This window comes from Mustela nigripes, chromosome 2, assembly GCF_022355385.1.
Source record: "Mustela nigripes isolate SB6536 chromosome 2, MUSNIG.SB6536, whole genome shotgun sequence".
Lineage (NCBI taxonomy): Eukaryota > Metazoa > Chordata > Mammalia > Carnivora > Mustelidae > Mustela > Mustela nigripes.
The window spans coordinates 15746968-15767025 of NC_081558.1; the positions used below are offsets into that span (position 1 = coordinate 15746968).

General features: G+C 48.9%; 1 protein-coding gene across 2 annotated transcripts in view; it reads left to right on the plus strand.

Moving 5' to 3' along the window:
- Nucleotides 1-20058, plus strand: part of LARS2 (leucyl-tRNA synthetase 2, mitochondrial) — a 151784-nt gene that overhangs the window by 64172 nt on the left and 67554 nt on the right. For both annotated transcript variants that reach the window (XM_059389548.1, XM_059389549.1), the window contains exon 7: nucleotides 754-897. In XM_059389548.1, the coding sequence (XP_059245531.1) occupies nucleotides 754-897 (144 nt within the window). The remainder of the gene's footprint in view (nucleotides 1-753; nucleotides 898-20058) is intronic.

Here is a 20058-nt window from a genome sequence, read left to right on the forward strand (position 1 = left end):
TTTTATAGTTTCGAGAGACCTGAGTTCCTGCCCATACTCTTACTTCCTGACTGTGTGACCTTAGACAAGTTATCTAATCTCTCTATTCCTCAACTTCCCCGTCTGTAACATTGGGGTAGGAATATTCTTACCTCCACTGTCTGGCCGATGAACTCACAAGCGTGGGAAGCGTGCTACATGAGGGGCAAGTCTTTTGCTAACACCACAAGGCTCTCTGGCCCCAGGAGTAAGTCTGATAGTAATTCTTGCTACAAATAATAGTAATAATATAATATTCTTACCTCTTCAGAAGGGCCAACCTTAGCACAGCATCTGGTGTGTGGTAATCACTCAATACATGTTAGCTATTTATATTCAAATAAATATATTTGTTTTCCCTAAAATAACCTGATTCTGCTAAGTTTCAGGTACCATTTTTTTCTTTTCCTCTGTTTACTAAAGTCCCTAATCCTGCAGGTTCATCCTCTCACACCAGAAGATACCAAACTTAATTAGGCACGTGCTCACCGGCTCCCTCCCAATCCTGCTCGAGGGTGAAAGCGCAGAGGTAGTTCTTGTATTTGGTTTTTTTGTTGTTGTTGTTCAACAACGCGCTGGTGGTTTCCTTACCCAGCGGTCCTCCCAAGGAGATGCCCTCAAGTCTCAGGGCAGAGATTTTGCTCTTGCTGACTCGCACACATGCAAGGAGCCTCAAGGTGATCCTATTCCGTACGCTCAACAGACGACATCATTTTGTTCTATGAACTTTAACAGGCCTTGGTTAACTGGGACCCAGTGGACCAAACGGTGCTTGCCAATGAGCAGGTGGATGAACATGGCTGTTCGTGGCGTTCTGGAGCAAAGGTGGAGCAGAAGTACCTCCGACAGTGGTTTATTAAGACAACTGCTTATGCAAAGGTGAGTGTCCGCCCGGTGGTTCCCCCCTCCCCAATAATGCTGTCTGTGCTGGGAGGCAACACCAAGGTCTTCTGGGTATCGGAGAGCCTCACTGTTGGAAATAAACTCTACGAAGGGCTCTTGGAGCCATGGGTGTGACCCTGAGGCTCACTCACGGCGAGGGTGATGGGTTTGGGTGTTTTAGAGGTAAGTCAAGAATGGCACCTGGGGGTCATTGTTGGACATTTCTCGCTGACCTTTCAACACACTCAATCATTGTGCTGCCATAGAGGCCAAACAGCGTTCAGTTTTATTTGCAGTTATATCAGCAATAAAGCTAGAAAGGAAAAATATATCTTCTTCCGTATAGTACTAGGAAAACCTCCAGCAAGATAGTAGGACATTTCAGAGGGTCCAGAGAAGGCCATCTAAAAAGAGTGAAGAGAGGCACCTCAGTGGCTCAGTCTCTTAAGCCTCTGCCTTTAGCTCAGATCATGATCTCAGGGTTCTAAGATCGAGCCCCACATCGGGCTTCTTGCTCAGTGGGGAGTCTGCTTCTCCCTCTCCCAATGCCCCCCCATTTGTGTGGGTGCTCTCTCTATCTCAAATAAACAAATAAATAAAATCTTATTAAAAAATAAAATAAAATATGGGGCGCCTGGGTGGCTCAGTGGGTTAAAGACCAGGTCATGATCTTGGGGTCCTAGGATCAAGCTCCACATCGGGCTCTCTGCTCTGCGGGGAGTCTGCTTCCTCTCTCTCTCTCTCTCTGCCTGTGTCTCTGCCTACTTGTGATCTCTATCTGTCAAATAAATAAAAAATATAATCTTCAAATAAATAAAATAAAATAGGAGTGACAGGTTGGTCTGTCTCCATGGAGGAAGACCAGAGTGAAAAGGAACTAAACCAGGATCCAAAGCTCTGATTTTAATTCTTGTGTCCCTGACTAATAGTGTAAACTGGGATGAGTCCAGAGGCTCAGTTTTCTCATCAGTAAAAGGAGAAGGTGGGACCAAGTGGTTCTTAAGGTAGCTTCTGGCTCTTTCTGTGTGCAGGGATTGAAGGCCAAGCCAGCCGTTGAAAGAGGGGGCTTGCTTATTAAATCACCAATAGCCTGAGCAGCAGAACGCCTTCTGGATATGCCAGAACCACTCTTTGCCAAATGTCCTCCGGGCTTACCAAGTTTCAGGGTATGGAATTGAGGGACATGGCTAGAGCCAACCAGGGACACTTCCCATGGCAGTTTGATGAGTCCCATAGTTTTTCGCTTAGGAGTGGACATAAACAGGACATGAGAGGGTAAGGGCGTCTTGAAAGGCCAGTGACTGCGGGGGTAGTTCTCCCCCCGCAGTAGTTCTCCCCCCGCAGCAGTCACTGTAAGGATAGCTAAACCCAGCCGTAGTGGCCCCTGGGGTGCTCTGTCGGAGAGACGGTAGTCTGCTGAAAATGGACTTTGGGTCCGATCTAACACTGTACTTCTTATATGCCAAGGAAGCACAAAGTTATAAATAACCACTGATCACGACAAAACTTGGCTGAATTAGAACCGTCGCCCAGCAGCTCACAATACCAGCGTCATATGGATATATGACCTCCAGTTTTCTCACTCAAAAGACAGGTCTTCAATGAGGCACTTTTCCCATGATAACTTCCTCAGAATGTAGTAGAGGAGAGCATACGGATTTGGAACTTGTTACCACAGTGCCTTGCTCCCTTGAAGCACATGGTCGTATCGAGAGACTGATTGAGAAAAATGAAGCTGAAGACACTGTTTCTGTAACATCCCAGGCAGTGGGAGCCCCAATCTGCTGACAGTTGGGGTCCATTGCATTACTGGTTGGGGGGGAAGCCAGGTCACCCCCAGATGACTCTGTAATAGGCATTGTAGGAAAGGCCATGTCATTAGCTCTTTCTTTCTTTCTTTCTTTCTTTCTTTTGACCTCTGCCTCCAGTTGGAGATGTTATAACCTAACTGAGGGACATTATTCTTTAAATTGTCAGCTGTGAATTTTCAGCTGTTCAGCAGAAATTGTTAGTTACCATGGTGATTCCCCTGGTTCCTGCTGAACTTCTGTGCAGATTTATTGAAAAAGCTGTCTTTGGAGGTCAGCACTTGGTTTGCCCTGAAAAACAAGAGAAGAGAGTGGTGTGGCAGTGGTGCGATGAGCAGAAATCTACATTCACTGCAGGTCCTTGGCCGAGGGCTGCACAGGCACAAAAGCAAGACTCCAGAAGGCCTAACAGAACATGATCATAAAGAGACAGAGAGGAGATCAGATTCCAGAGGACTGCAGAGTGCTCAGAGATCTTGGAGTTAGGGCCCAGCCAGAAGTATACAGTTGAGACCCCCAAAAGGCCATATGTTAGAAGTGTGGATGACACCCTAGGACCAAAGACAAAATCAAAATACTCAGCTTAATAAAAAGTAAAAATAAACCCGACGGTTTTGAAAGGAACTTTCAGAACCAAACGTAGCACTTTTAAAGGGAGACGACATCATCCAGACTCTACATGGCTGGTTTTTATGCTTATGCCCCACATACAATAAAAGAAGTACTAGACTTGCGAAAAATCGGAAAATTGTGGCTGGTAATCAAGAGAAGATAAGGGAGAGGGGGCAGCCCTTGAGCCCAGTAGAACTAGATCCTGAGATGACCCAGATGTTAGAATTAGGAGATAAAGCCAGAGACATCTGTTCTATAAATGGTCTGGGACTTAAAGGAAAAAATGGTCATGATGAATAAACAGATGGTGAATCTCAGAAGAGAAAAGGGAACTATTTAAAAAAAGAAGAACTGGAAATCTGGAACAGAAAACTATAATATCTGAAAATGAAAAATCACTGTTTGGGCTGCAAAGTGATGAGAAGGGTTGAGGAAGGCCATAAAGTTGGAAGGGACCGCCTTTGTCCAGGGGCTGTCGTGTGTGGTGGCGCCAAAATAGAAGTGTAGATGGTGATTTTGAGAAGCTGAAAGAATGACAATACAACTGAAACAGAGAGCCACGAGGAGAGATTGAGTAGGGCTGGAGAAGCTAGAGGTTGGGGTGGCCAGATCAGGCAAGGCCTTTTAGGTCTTAAGGAATCTGGACTTTATCATGGGGGCCATGGGAAGGCATGGAAGGACTCCAAGAGAGGGGATGACACAGTCAGATTTGTGGGTTTTGTTTTTGTTTTTAAGATTTTATTTATTTATTTATTTATTTATTTATTTATTTGAGAGAGAGAGAGTTCACAAGCAGGGAGAGTAGAAGAGGGAGAACCAGGCTCCCAGCTGAGCAGAGAGCCCGATGCGGGACTCGATCCCGGGACCCCCAGAACATGACCTGAGCCGAAGGCAGTCGCCTAACCAACGGAGCTACCCAGGTGCCCCGGATTTGTGTTTTTATAAATTCACTGTGGAAAGAGCAAGTGTGGATGCAAAGACGAGTTAAGAGGCTTTTGGAGTAATCCGGGCGTGCGTACCTTTGACTAGGTGGGAGGAGTGGGGAGAGATGGGCAGGTTAGGAAAATATGCAGATGGTGAAATTTGTAGCACTTGAGATCTATTGGATGAGAGTGTGTAGGGTATGGTTCATTAAGAAAGACCCTGACTCGGACACTAAGTGGATGATTAAGCTGCTGAATGCCATACGGAGTTCTAGAAGGGACATATTCCTGACCCTTCTGAGTATGTAGTGGCTGTGAGGCTGTTGCATAGAGATGTGCCAGTAATAGGCACTTGGATAAATCGGGTTGAAACTTCCAAGATCAAATGACATAAGGCACCTACTTTATAACCTGGTATGATAGAAATAGTGTTGAATCAGGGAGGATGTCCTGCTTTAGAGAGAAGGATCAGTTAGTAATACTTTCAGCTGTAAGTAGCTGAAAACCTGAGTTAATGATGGCTTAAACAAATGGGGTGGACTTTTCCCACAAAGGAAGACCCAAGGTGATGGGACTGAACCAGAATCAGGTTCTGAATTGGCATCTCGGTGGTTCTCTCCGCCCTTCCTTCCTGTCACCTCATGGTTGCAAGATGACTGCTGCAGCTCCAGACATCACATTTCCATTCAAGAGAAAGAAACAGAATGGGCCGTGTGAGCAGCTGTTTCTTTTATTATCTGGAAAGCAAGGACTTTCCTGCAAATCCCCCCCAAAATTCCACTGATGTTCTCTTGGCCAGTTAGGTCATGTGGCTATTCCCCAGCTTCAAGGGAGACGAGGAAAGCAGGCTTGGGCTTTTTAGCTTCTGTAGCCAAGCTGTTAAGCTGTTTGAGGGAAGGGGATGGCCAGTGGGCTGTGCCTACCACAGTCCTATTTAGAGCTTTGTGTCCACATCTGGTTTTGCTGCTCTGGGGGCTGCCTCTGTGACACAGGGCTGGCAATCCGCTGGGGGACGTGACTCTGGAAGGGCCCTCCTTTTCGTCACTTACCTTCCCAATGAAGAAAGATGATGCTGGATGCAAAAATTACAGGGAACCCTGAAATGCAAAAATCCTTTATTAAGCCTGTTCTGTGATGTTACTGGATTTTTCTCCCCCTTCCCCTCGCCCCTGCCAGTCTCGCTAGGACTGTTTGCTTTGTAAAATGTGAAGAAAACTTGCAGTGGGAGTATCTGAAGCACATGAATTCGTCTTGGCAGGGATGCGTGGGAGGGATCTGGTGGGCAGCGCGGTGAGGTGAGAACCGGGGGAAGAGCAGGGATTGCAGACCTCCGCACACAAAGCAAAAGAGATTCAGGGTCTGATGGAGCAAGTGCCTCGGTACCTGCCAGCAGGGTGACAGCTGGAAGGCGAGACAAATAGAGTCGGCTTCTCATTTGAACTTTTCTAACAGATCTGTGGTTTTGATTTCTGCGGCTGCCTCCCACAGGCCCTCAGATGCCGGGCAGTGTCCATAGACTCCTCTATGGCCTGGTGGTGCTTAGCCAGCCGCCGCATCAGATGGGTGGGTCTGCTGTCCCGGTTTTCAGGAATTTCCCAGGAGCTGCTAGAATAGCAGGAAAGTCCGTCTCCCCCTCCCAGTTCATGCCTGCGCGCTCCTGAGCCGATCAGTGCTCTGGCGTTTACAGACTCCGTCTCATTTAACCCTCACCTTTTTCCCTGGAGGGCCGGGGTGCCTGGTAGCCCCATTTTACAGGCAAGGAAACTGAGGCTCACACTGGTAGTAAGTAAGAGCCCTGGGACTCAGATCCAGGTTCTTGGGCTCATACCCGGCAGTCTGTACCCTGTCTCAGGGAGCGAGAATCCGTTCATTCTTTCCCCAGATGTTACCAAGTGCCCTGCCAGACTTGGGCCAGGTGCTAGCAGTGAGCGAGGAGGCTGGTGGGGGTTGGGGGGACGGTCCCAGACTGAGCAGGCACAGCCCAGTGGAATGACTGTGACGATGCAGGCAAGCACCGGTGGGGGCTGGGGACAGCCCCAGGTCTGCCCTGTGCTCCAGGAAGTGATGAAACCTGCAAAGCGCAGAACTTCCGACGGGGAACATTTCACTGCCTTCCAGACGTACCCGAAGCCTCCTGTCTCACCAGTGTTCCCGCGGAGAGTTTCTGCTGGCCAGAAGCAGCAGGGCACCGATGAGCCCTCATGAAATCAGGGAAGGTGGGAGGAAAGAGCCCCCATTTCCCTGCGCCCCCCCCTTGTGCCTCTCCTATCCCCAGTTTCACCTGGGAGCTTCTGGGTGAGGTGGAGGTGCCTTTCCCGGACACACTGGTCATGTGTGACCCTCCAGAGCGTGAAAACACTGGGTGGGAGAGGCGAGGAGGTCTGGGAAGGAGTTTGGGCTTTACGACAGGAGCTCTAGAGGCTGGAGCAGAAAGATAGCCCCAAACGGGCCGGGGTGCCAAGCTCCAGTCTCCAACACGTCCCCCTGGGTGCCTGAGGGTCCCCTGCCCTCCGTAATGAGGACTCTCAGCCTCCCCAGTTCTAGTTCTGAGGCCTTGGGTTGCTTGTGAAAGCATTTGGCTGTCTTCTGGAAATTGGGCCTGGTGCCAGGCCTTGTGCTCTGCCCCTCTCAGCCACCATCAGACCCCGAACAGCGGCTGGCTCGCCGGTGATGCCGGGATCTGCCCCGCCTCTGACACCAAGTCATTCCTGTGCTGCTCGGGAAGCTTTGCAAAGGGACAGGTCAGTGAGGTTTGACAGCTGCGCTGTGCAGCCTTCCTCACGTCCTGGAGCACAGGGTAGACCTCGGGCTCCCCCTAGCCCCCCGCCCCAGGGCTCGCCAGCATCGTCACAGTCATCCCTGCTCCCTTGCCCCCAAGAAAGCCCCTTGGGGCCAGAAGAGGGCTGCCCCTGTGTGTGCAGCCTGGGCCTTCACGGGGTGGGTGTAGGTCCAGGTGAGAGGTGGGCCAAGGAGGCAAAGTTTCTGGGAACCCAGAGGAGCCAGTAAGACACATTTGATGAGCTGTCCGCTTCTCTGCAGGGCTGTGGGATGAAAAGCAGCAAGGACACTGGCCAGGGCCACATTTAACCGTGATGCGAGGGTTTATCTACTCGGAGGGTTTGCTCTTCAAAGCCCCGTGGCTTTAAAGCTATTACAGCATCATCCCCGCCTGTAAAAAATACCTTCTTAGCTTCTGAGTGGTAGGAGTGGCAGAGGCCATGCAGGCTCCGGGCCCCTGAGCTCCGGGAACAGTGCTCGGGGGCACTGAGTGCGAGCTCCCTGCTGGAATTCTCCGCCAGGCCCCAGCTGGCTCTCCTTTTGGAAAGTGCAGACTCTGCTCTCGTCCCCAGGATCTGCTTTTGACACCCTGGCTCACAAAACTAATTAGTTGTTAAATCTGCTCCTTCTTACGTAATCTGACTTCTCTCTCGTCTCTGTATTCCCCGCTTCTCCTGGCTCTTTCCTCTCCTAAGCTGTATGGTGAACAGCCCCCCCCCCACCTTCCATGCTGTCCCCTCTGCACTCCTCGGGGTGATGGTTGGCCTTCTTACAGGGACAGCCACCACCTGGCTGCTTGGAAGTCCTTCTGGATGATGGTGGGCCTGACCCAGGGCGGTGGGGCACAGAGGCAAAGGGAAAGCAGGTGCCTTGAGGCTGACAGCTCCCTGGCCGTCCCCAGGCAAGGCTCCCGCTGCCTGGAGTAGATCGTGGCTACAGCTGGGGGTGACAGTGACACTGCTGGGATGGGGATGAGGGTGACTCTGCGCAGCCCTTGGTAGGAGCTCTTCCTGGAAAGGGTCAGCAGAGTTGGTGTAGGGCAGGGGCCCCGGCTCTGGAATTCTGAAACCCACAGTGTTTCTAGAAGGTATTGAGATGACCCCGGCAATTAGATTTCCTCTCCCTAAACACAGAGCCTTCCTGTCTGCCTCTGGCAGGTCCTGGGCCAGCGCCTGGTCACATCTGCGTGCTCCCCGTTTGCTCCGTTCCCCATGGGCTCTCCTTTCCCTTTGCCCTGGCACCTTGCGCCCATGTGTGTCCCTCCTGTCTGGGAACTGAGGACAGCTGTGCCCGCACAGCCTCCCCAAAGCACTTCTGAAGTGGACCCCAGGCTTCTGGTCGGCACGCACACTCAGCAAACGAGAAGCTTCCATTTCTGTGTTGTTTTGGGGATTTTGTTTCTAAGATAGGAGGAATGACTACAAAGGGAAAATGAAAGAAATAAATTAATACCGTTGACCCTTGAACAACATGGGGTTCAGGGGTGCTGATGCCCCCATGCAGTTGAGAATTCACGGATAACTTTTGAGTCCCCAGAAATTTAACTCCTCATAGCCTACTGTTGACCGGAGGCTTAACTGATAACGGAAACAGTCGACGAACACATATTATGTGGGTTGTATGTATTTTATACCGTCGTCTTAACAATTAAGTCAGCTAGAGAAGAGAAAATGTTCGGAGGAAAAGAAAATCACAGGAAAGTGAGTACATTTACGGTGCTGTACCTTATGGACCAAACCCATGATGTTCAAGGGTTGACTGTAATATGCTTCTTAGGTTATTTTGACAACGAAATAAACTGTAAATCTAATGAGGAAAAAGTGAAGGCAGAACTAAACATGTCGTCTTGCTCTGAAACCCTGAGTGGGCTTTCTGAGCTCCTGGCCAGGTCCTTTGGGGAATAAGGACCTCCTTCCTTCTCGAAGTATTAGCCTGGACCCCATGGGAGTAAAGAGATTTATTTGTTTGCACCTTGTTGTAGGGGGTGGGGGTGGGGGGTCCCTGGGCATCCCAGGGAGGGCTGTGAGTGTTATGAATCCCTTCAGCTCAGGGGGACCTTGGATTTTATAGATTTTATTTATTTATTTGAGAGAGGGAGACAGAAAGAGAAACCCAAGCAGACTCCCTGCTGAGCACAGTGCCTGACATGCAGCTTCATCCCACATCCCTGAGATTGTAACCTGAGCCAAAGCTAGAGACTTAAATGACTGAGCCACCCAGGTGCCCCGATATTTGGATTTTAAAGCCAAAGGAAACTTGAGCAAACAGTAGACAGGCTCCCCCACATTTAACCCGTGGTCTCCCGTGCTTTTTAAATCCCTGCCCTGATCTGAAAAACAAATGCAAGCCAAAAAAAACTCTCATGATTTTGAAATTACAGAATCCATACGGTATCTAAGGACAAAGGGATCAGGTGTTGGTTTCTCTTAAGCAGTGTACACCCTGCCCTCCTTCTCCTCCTGGGTGGGCTCACGGCCAGCTTGAGGTGTCCTTGAAAACGACCAACCCAGCCCATTTCTCATTTTATAACTGAGGCCCCCAAGCCTGAGAAAGCCAGGACCCAACTTGGGTCTCCCGAGCCCCAGCCAGGTCTACGTGCTTTCCAGCAGCTCTGAGCACGGGTTCCCAAGCAACCAGGCATTTTCTAGCACGGGGTGCGGTTGGAGGGCAGGTGTTGCCAGAGGGCCAGACACAAGCACAGTGGGAACTGTCACAGGGCCAGGGCCAGGGCACAGATGGCCAGGTAGTGGCAGGTACAGGGGTTGGAGGTTTTCTAGTTTGTGCTTGATGGAATCGGCTTCCTGGCCTCTGAGCTGAACCAGGGTCTTTTTGTGTCCTACCTCCCCTCCACGGTCCTGTCCTTACACTGGACCTTCTGAGCCCAGCTGCTCAGAGAACAGGGACACTGATCCCATGGCTGCCAGGCTATGAGGGAAACAGGCATTAATGGCCACATCCATAATCATGTGATAGTGTTTTGTTATTCAAAGAAGTGTCCCTCTCAGCGAAAGAGATCCTTTTCCAGAGTATCTTTCCATTTCTCTCTCTGTTTTGTTTACTATTCCAGAGTGGCTAATTTTGAGAGTCAGATTTGCTCAAAATAAAGATTTAATCCTTTCTAGAGCTGTGGTAGGTTGTGAACAGCTCTGGCAAAACGCCAACTCCGGCAGTTTAAAAAGAGTATCCTAAAGGCATGATTTCAACTATGTGGCGATCCCACGAGTACCCGCCACCCTGCTACGTTTTATGAGCTGTAACACAGGATTGGCATGACCTCTTACGCTCCATAAGAAAGAAACACGGTGTCAAGGGCACCATTGTTGTAAGACAGGTCCCAGTTTCAGCATCTGTGGGGGAAATGTGCATCTTTGGGGGGCACCTGGGTGGCTCAGTTGGTTAAACATCTGACTCTTGCTTTTGGCTCAGGTCATGGCCTCAGGGTCCTGGGATCGAGCCCCGCATCGGGCTCCTCTGCACACTCAGCAGGGACTCTGCTTGAGATTCTTGGTCTCCCTCTGCCTCTGCCCCTCCCCCAGCTCATGCTCCCTCCCCTCCCCTCAAGTAAATTTAAAAATCTTAAAAAAAAGAAAATGTGCATCTTTGAATGAGTAAAAGATGGGGTATTAGTGGGATGGAAAGATACGGAATAAAATATTAACTGTGGACTCCCTGGGTGTATCTCTTGATTGTGGGAAACGTGTTGTTCTTCATCCCTCTTCATATTTTCCAGAACGATTATTATCGTTTCGGTTATCACACAACAAAATACCTGATAGGAGGGTTATGTCAGCATTTATTTACATATGTGCTCCAAGCCCGAGTGCCTTGGAAGGGATGGTCTTAATGTTCCTACAAGTTTTCAGTTTATAGGCAGGCTAACAACATCAAGGTAATTTAGCGGAATGTCCCCCTGGGACTGCTGTCCCCGTTTTTGTTTTTGGTTTTTTTTTCCCCCTTATTAGATCAGTAAAAGGCTTTCAGTCTTGTTTCCAAGACTCTGCATTCCCAGAACAAAACCACCTTTCCAGACAAGGGTACCCTAGAGTCACAGATTGGACTAAGTACGTGATGTGGCCGTTTTACTGTTTGTTCCCCCTCGTGTGGGGTACAGGACGGCCTCGCTTGTGTCCTGTCCACCCAGGGGCAGTGAGGTGACCCGAGTGGCTTCCAGGAATCAGAAGCAGCCTCGTCCAGACAGAGGACTGCCATTGGGAGAGTCTGTCCTCCGTCATCTGTATTCTTAGGGGCGTGGGGGCGACATTTCAGAACCTGTGCTCACCACTTCTTGGAAGTGGGTGGAATTAGAAGTGTTCTTCCAGAGAAGGGGTTTGCTTGGGTCTGAGTGTGGGAAAAGGCTACTAGGTTTGCCCGGAGTCAATGTAGGCATGTGGGGATAAGAGGAGATGAGCCAAAATGGCTGCCACCAGGCTTTATGGTTTCCTTCCCCACATCCCTCCCTGGTGGTTGCACCCAGCACCTTCTGTCCAGCTACCTGGAAGCTATCTAATAGCATTTGGTGTGTCCCTGTCCTTGCCTCAGCTCTGAGGTGCACACTCAGCGTTCATGTGAGCTGCCTGGCGCCTCTTCTCCTTTGACCCCCATGGTCCCAGGGACACGCACCTTGTTGGCGAGTCGTGTATCTTCAACAGGATATTTTGCTCAGACCTGGTTTATCTCCCTTCTGGGTTAATAACACCTTCGCTGGAATTGAGACTCTTGGATAGCACAGCTTATATTTGCTAATAAATGTTTTGCCTTGAGATGCCACAACAAATGGATTTTGCTAGAAACCCGTATCACCTTTCGGAAGAGAGGTGGAAATACAGCTGTCAGAGGGAAGTGAGCAAGGTAGACATTAGGCTACGTGAGCTTTCTAATGTGGAAATCCTTGTATACAACTTCCTGCCAGAGTCAACTAAGGAGAGGGAGATGAGTTGGAGAGTTTATCCCTCTAGAATATTCTAGAGGGGACATCTAGAGTTCTTATAAACATCTTACCGCCTTCAGCACTTATTTTCTTTTATTGCATCTCAGATATACGATATGTCTTTGGAATGACTGCATTGAAAGGGTCTTGAAAACAAAAAGGAGGAGAACATCTTGGCAACAAAATCAAGTTTTAGGAAAAAAGCACTTAAGAATTTATAATTCAAACATAATTGCTACGCAGATCACACTGATTCAGAAGTTGGCTAAGTGTTAAGACTTTGAAAAGTGTCCATTTAAATTAGATCTTGTCATTAAATCTTTCTCTTTCGTTCTGCCTCTAATCAGTGCCCAGCTCTCCAGGCTCTGGTTTCTGAACTCTCTCCCTTAGTAGCTAATAAAATCCACTGTGTTTCTCAGTTTGCCTAAACCTTTTTTTTTTTTAAACTAAGGTCTTCTTTTTCTTTTTTTTTTTTTAAAGATTTTTAAAATTTATTTGACAGACAGAGATCACAAGTAGGCAGAGAGAGAGGAAGGGAAGCAGGCTCCCTGCTGAGCAGAGCAACCGATGTGGGGCTTGATCCCAGGACCCCAGGATCATGACCTGAGCCGAAGGCAGAGATATTAACCCACTGAGCCGCCCAGGCGCCCCTAACTAAGGTCTTCTAACGTGTATCATGTTTTTAAAACCTCTTCTTCTGGAATTCTTACTTGTGGACCATAATTCTTGATGCTTTAGCCCACATACTGTCCTCTCTTGGGAGGTCTGGATTTATTTCTGCTTCTTTGAAGAAAGAGTCAGATTAGCTATGTTATATTTAATTCCCTTTTCATCCCCAGCTTTTGAGTTTCAATCTTTGCCTTTCTTATTCACGCCTATGTTTCGCATCCCCGAAGCTTTTTTTTTGTTTGGATGCACGGGTCAGCCCATCTTGTAGGTTCGAGTTCTTCAACTCTGGCTCCCAGTCAGACTCACTAACATACCATCCTGTTTCGGCTTCCTGAACATCTGCATTCAGATGGTATGCCTGCGGGGCAATGCTGGCTACATTTTCAGCCCTGTCCTGATGAAAATGATTGTAAGGGCCCTTTGCAAACCTGTGTCTGCTGAGTGATAACCACAGGGAAACGGTCCCATTTGACTTGGTATTAGTCCAGTCATTATTTATAGAAGTGGAAGGTGAAGCGCATTCATATGGTTAATTTCTAGGTTTTATAGATGGAAGACGTGGTCTTTTGTTTAATTTAAAGTTACGAGCAGAGAGCACAGAGAGCCCAGAACAATGAGATCTGAGCAGCTCATTATTTGGGGTCTGCCGTGGACTTGGTTGAGTGAGCCTTTTTTTTTTTCATTTATTAAGTGAGGGGAGTTGAATAAATCCATGGTTGCCAAACCTTGCCGACTCCCTGGGCTTGGTGGAGAGGGACCAGAGGAGAGAGCAGGGTGGCTCCTAGAATAGGCTTCAGCTCTTACGTATCAGGTTCTCTCTGATGTCATTGGAAAAGTGATTTCACCGCACTTATAAGTAGTCTCAAAACCTGCTGTTTCCCCAGGTTTGGGGGTGAACCAGTAAGATTTCTGTGCATTGATGTTGGCTGGGGTAGGGGAAAAGAGGCACTGCCAAGTATTTGCCAAATGTAAGGATGTGTGACAAGATGAAATCTATCTGCTGTACCGCAATTGCCCCCGAAAGGAGGAAGGATATACATGATCTCAACCCAAACACCCAAACAGATAAACATAGCCTATTTGTAGACTGAACAACTGTAGCATCGTAAGTATGTCCGTAAATAACCCCCACATTGTTCCCGGTCTGGTGGAGATGGTGGGGCAACAGCGCAGGACGAAGGCGAGGTCCTGGGGGGCTGCTGAGCTATGCTTTCTAAAACCCTGTTCATCAAAAATCGGTGATGCGTCCTGTGTCTCTGGAGACAAAACAGGGTTTGCTGGGTTGTTCCGGAGATGCTGATTTCATTTGTTTTTTTAAGTTCTTCTGGTTGGGCGCCTGGGTGGCTCAGTGGGTTAAGCCGCTGACTTCGGCTCAGGTCATGATCTCAGGGTCCTGGGATCGAGTCCCACATCGGGCTCTCTGCTCTGCAGGGAGCCTGCTTCCCTCTCTCTCTCTCTGCCTGCCTCTCTGTCTACTGTGATCTCTCTCTGTCAAATAAATAAATAAAATCTTAAAAAAAAAAATTAAAAAAAAAAAAAGTTCTTCTGGTTTTTAAAAATAGTCGTAGATTTGGTTGAGGTTCCAAGCAGGTGTCCTCCCTCCCCTAATTAGCATATCAAAACATTCACATTTCATTCTATTCAGATCTTTTGTCCTCCCTGAGATCTGAATATTTTAAGCAAAGCACCTCCACCAGAAGTATTTCAGCCTGGATGATTTGGTCTAGAAGAAAAACATAATAAGAGGGCTCAGGTACTTCCTTAGTGGCTCAGTAAGACGGTGGGGCGGGGGGGGGGGGGGGGGGGGGCGGTGTTCAAGCACCATCAGGTTAGGACCCCGTCACCTGAATTTTCTGTGGCAGAAAAGGATAGTGTGGGCCGTGGAGGTAATCTTCAAATCATGTAATGTGGGTTTTATCCGATGGAAAGACATCAGATCCCGTGAGACCCCATGTGGGTTTGCTTGGAAGTTAAATGGGACTTATTGATTACTGGAGAGGAAAAGCCGTGGGTCGTTTTCAGGGCTTATAATGCACTACTTACGTGCCTAGGAGCATTTAAGATCCCCTATATGGTTCCATAAATTGAAAAGCTTTCTAGAACGTGCAGTTTAATCAGAAGATTGAGTACTCATTTATTAATATATTCTTGTGATATTAATATATAATTAATGTATTCGAATTTTTATACTTTTTTAAAAGATTTTATTTATTTATTGGACAGAGAGAGTACAAGCAGGGGGTGCAACAGAGCTGAGGGAGAGGCAGACTCCCCGCTGAGCAGGGACCTTGATGTGGGACTCCATCTCTAGACCCTGAAATCATGACCTAAGCGGAAGGCAGCCACTTAACCGACTGAGGCACCCAGGTGCCCCGATTTTAGACTTTTGTTACAATAATATCAAGGCGGGACGCCTGGGTGGCTCAGTTCGTTAAGCAGCTGCCTTCGGCTCAGGTCATGATCCCAGAGTCCTGGGATCGAGTCCCACATCGGGCTCCTTGCCCCGCAGGGAGCCTGCCTCTCCCTCTGACTCTGCCTGCCACTCTGCCTGTTCTCTCTCTCTCTCTCTCTGACAAATAAATAAATAAAATCTTAAAAAACAAACAAACAATAATATCAAGGCAGTCAAGTATCAGCTAATAATCATCAGGATGTTGAAACTTTGTAAATCTATTGATCTTAGTTAGGAAAAGTGGTTGCAAACTACCTTAAGTTACTCTAGTTAATTTCAGCCACAAAAGAATGGATCAGAAGAGGATGGGGCTACTCAGAGTTTTGTGGGAAGGCTGGAGACCCAGACTTTGGCAGGATTCAGGGAGCACAGGGACGTGGCTAGGGTCTTGCCCAGGAAGGGACTTCTGGGGGGACTGTTGTCAGTCCCCGTATCTCAGGTCTGGTGTGGCATTTAAACCAGTTCCCCGGATGCCTCTGGGTCAGACCCCACCCCCACCCCCGCTTCCCTCCGGAGCCACAATGTTCCAAGACTGTACCGAGCCCGGAATGTGTTTAGCTTCCACGGAAGAGGAGAGTGGGCCCTGGAAACTCTCCATAGTGGGTGGTGGGGCCCTGCCACTCGCCCATCGTGGATTACCCCCAAGAAAGAAGAGCAGGTGGTGGGCAGCCGACGCAGTCCAAGTTCACTGTGGCGCTGGGGGCAGGGGAGGGATTCAAGGAGGGCGCATCCTCGTTAAATGAGGGCTGCTTAGTGTACTAAGGCCCAGAGTTCGGGGCCTGGCTTCAGTTCGCCAAGTGATGGTGGCAGGTTGCTGAACCTCGGCAGCCTCTGTACAGGGAGGGGGAATTGTACTGACAGCCTCAGCCTCATGACTCCGTAACCAGAATCTTCTTTTCAGCCATAAAATTGAAAAATAACTGAGATAATAGACGCAGGCAGAGCTGTCAGAAGCATCTCTTCCAAGTTCAAGAAGGGGGAAGTCGACACTCTCTGAAACCTGGACACGGAAAAACTGAATTTAAGTGCTTGGATGGCAGGGTGGTCACGGGGTGGCAGGTATAGGAAGGGACAGGCTTTGAGCGATGCTTTCCCAGTGCTTCCCCCGCCCCCTGCCACCGTCCTTGCGGGGGACAGCTGGGGAAATTGCTAAGACTTGTATTCTCATCTACGAGGTGGACTGGTGCTGTCTTGTGCTGTCGTGAACATGACATGTGCCCCATCTTCAGTGTCGCCGCACATGTAAAAGTACTAGGAAGGGTTCTACGGACATCATTCCTTCCCTGCCTGGGGGGCTGGGGGGCCGGTCCTGCTGGTTCTCCTCTCCCAGGCTCCCCCTCAAGTAGAGGGAGTTAAATGGCAATTTGATTAGCATTTGTCCAACCCAAAGCACACGTCTGGGCTCTGGGCCATGCCCTGTGTGGGTTCTCAAGAAAAACTGGAGAGGCTAAAGCTACATCCCAGAGCCCACAGGCCAGTCTTGGCCCATGCCCTGCCCTCCAGGAGCGCGCTGGGATGGAGAGCTGTGAGGTCTGCGGAACCAAACTGAGCGAGTCTGTGTTTCGTGCTGACGTTTTTACTGTAAAATGAAATGCAGATAACCATAGAGATAGCTTATCGATTTCTTTGAAAGCAGCCACTCTTGGACGTCAAGATGCTGAGTTGGGCCAACACCCCTGAAGCCCTCCTTCCCCCTTCCCATAATAACCAGTCTTCCCAGCAGCCAGGTTCTCCCTGATGTTTCTCAGTAACTTTGCCCGCATGGGCGTCCCTGGACTCTGGGGTTTAATCTTACCCTCCCTTTTTAAATTTGAGCATGACTGTCTTCATGTGCAGGTTTGCCTTTCTCCCTTTCCTTTTCTTACAAATTATCTGTTGGAGGTAGCCAGGCTGCGGGACCCTTAGAGTTTCCTGGGTTTTGCTGATTGGACGCCATGAGGCAGTGTGACGTGCTCCTGTCCTCTGGAGGTCCTGGTGCCTTTTATCACACCAAACACAGTGTCTTCTGTCGCAGAAGGAGCTCAGCAACCATTTTGTAATTGACGTGGACGGGTACAGGGAAACTTGGGTATGTGATTCATTCGTAATGGAGATACCACGTGCCCTGTTTGAATTTCCAAAGCCACTGGTGACTTTGAAAGAACCAACTTCTAGGAGAGCTTTATGTTTAGGTGAAGTGTGCACTGCAGATTTTTGTTTGTTTTTGTTTTTTAAGATTTTATTTATTTATTTGACAGAGATCACAAGTAGGCAGAGAGGCAGGCAGAGAGAGAGGGAAGCAGGCTCCCCGCCAAGCAGAGAGCCCAATGTGGGACTCGATCCCAGGATCCTGAGATCATGACCTGAGCTGAAGGCAGAGGCTTAACCCACTGAGCCACCCAGGTGCCCCTACACTGCAGTTCTTAACCAACTCGGTTTTCTCTCTCACGCATCTGGAGGACAGTGGATCCAAGATCAAATCCCAGGACTCGCCTTACGCTCTGGATCATACTGCAGTTTCTCAAGTCTGTGCTGTCAGTAACAAATACTCCCATGTTTCTAATACTCGTTTTTGAGCATTTTCAGACCGTCGCATGTATACGTAGCTCCACAAATTCACGTTCTGTTTAGGTCAGCCAGGAAAGGGAAAGGTGGAGAAGCCAATACTGATCTGAGAGAGTCAGGAAGCAGGCTGTCTGGATCAGGTCAGCATTCGAGCTAGCTCAGTGTTCGTCCGTACCCTGGATGTACGAGGTCAGTCCGTTTCCGCTAAATATCTGTAAAACTACACATGGCCTATAATTGAACTTTTCTTTGATGAGTCATCTTCTGCTGCCTTCAGTCATCACCATGAGTGATTTTTAGACACCCCAGAAGTCACATTTTAAAAATAAATCTGGTATCAGGTTTTCTTTTTAGCCCTTTATAAGTTTCTCTCTCTCTCTCTCTAAGATTTTATGTATTTGAGAGAGAGATAGCAAGAGAGAGCATGAGCAGGGGCAGAGGAGAGGGAGAAGCAGGCTCCCCGCTGAGCAGGACACTGAGATCATGACCTGAGCCGAAGGCAGATGCCCAACTGGCTGAGCCACCCAGGTGCCCCTGTAACTTTCTCTTAAAGTAGACCGCTTGCCGCATTACAACCAGGGCATTGAGGCCTCCCAAGTTCCCTAAAAGAGGGAAAAGCAAGGATGCCAGTGAAGCTAGGAGACCACCCAGGGGCCCCCTGAAGAGCCAGGCTCGTGATCCTGGGCCCCAGGAGGATGAGGCCACCTGTGCGCAGTCAGTGGAATGACCACTAGGACGGGTCTCCTGAAAGCAGAGATTGTTCGGTTGCTCCAGATGATGTTAGAGACAGACTTTCTCTTCATTCCTGGAGGGGAGGAGAGGACAAAAAAGGGTTGGTCTCTGCATTACCTTGGCTTGAGGCCCAGTTCTCATGTCTCCATGTTTTTCCCGGATTCCACGTATCTACTGTGCACTGTGGGTATACATTAGGTGCTGCATACTCAGTGGTGAGCCACACTGAACACGGTGCTTGCTCTCAGGGACCTTCTGACCGTCAGGGAGCAGACACACAGCCTGCAGAAGAGATGAACGATGGGGAGGCGGGGGGCCAGTTAGGCAGGTGGCCAGAGCAGGCCAGGGACATGGCCCACGCTGGCGCCTTTGGGGGGCTCCGTGTTTTTGAACGTCACTGTAGTCGAAGCGTAATTAACAATTTGGAGCAGGACTCAAGCGCCACCTTCCCAAAAGCCATCTTTCACTCCAGCAAATATAGAAACGTCATAGCGCCTGTTGGTCTCCTTCATGTGTCACCATCAAGTGTTTTATTTTATTTGGAGAGGGGGAGGGGCAGGGGGAGAGAGAATCTCAAGCAGGTTCCCCGCCCGGTGCTGAGTCCAGAGCGGGGCTGGATCTCATGACCCTGAGATTATGACCTGAGCCGAAATCAAGAGTCTGGTTGCTTAACCGACTGAGCCACCCGGTTCTCTAACCGTCACGTATTTTAGATTTCCCCTGGATCACAGGGAGTTGGAAGGTATGTTCCAACGTATGTTCCAATGACTGAAGGCAGCATTTGTACGTGGTTGATTTGTTCCTTATTCTGCTTAAAACTGGCAGCTCTAGATCCCTTTGATCCTCCCCTGAGATATTCAGGCAAGCATTCCTGGTACAACATAGTCTCGTCGGCATCATACAGTGTGTCAAGCACAGATCGTGATGAACTCAAGTTTTAAAACTTACCTTCCAAAAAAAAAAAAAACTTACCTTCCATTTTCCTGTATCTTCTTTATCAACTGTTTGGTTTTCACGGATCTCCTATCCAAATTACCAAGTAGACTTTGAAGTACCCACAGTTTCTAGTTGGTTACATTTTGTCATAAAAAGCATTTCTCAGGGCACCTGGGTGGCTCCATCAGTTAAGTGTCTGTCTTCGGCTCAGGTCGTGATCCTGGGGTCCTGGGATCAAGCCCTGTATGGGACTCCCTGCTCAGCAGGAAGCCTGCTTCTCCCTCTGCCTCTGCCTGCTGCTCCCCAACTTGTGCTCTCTTTTTCTCTGTGTCAAATAAATAAATAAAATCTTTAAACAAAAAAAGCATTTTTTACCTTTCATAAGTAACAGTCCAAAAATGGGAGAAGCCTAGGATCATGTGTTGGAAATGACCTCCAAACACCCGGGGTGGTTGGGTCTCTGCACTGGAGATTATGCTGAGTGCCCTCACTAGGTTCGTTGGAACCTTCCTAGAAGGAGAGGGGACCTGCCTAGCCTTCGTGTGTGGTTATGTTCCAAGGGCAACTTGAAACTCACAAGGCTTTCCAGTGCTCTCCCTCTTCCATTTTGTCTGCTTTCCATTTGCATGAAGTATAGCTCTGCTCCATCTTTCCTTCGCTCCTTACTTGAGACTGACAGCCCTGTGGCAGAAAGGCTCACCGTGTCACCGAGCAGCCCGTAAGCCATGTTCCATGCAGCGCTGTTCCTTGCACCTTACTGTGCAGATGCCCCATAGC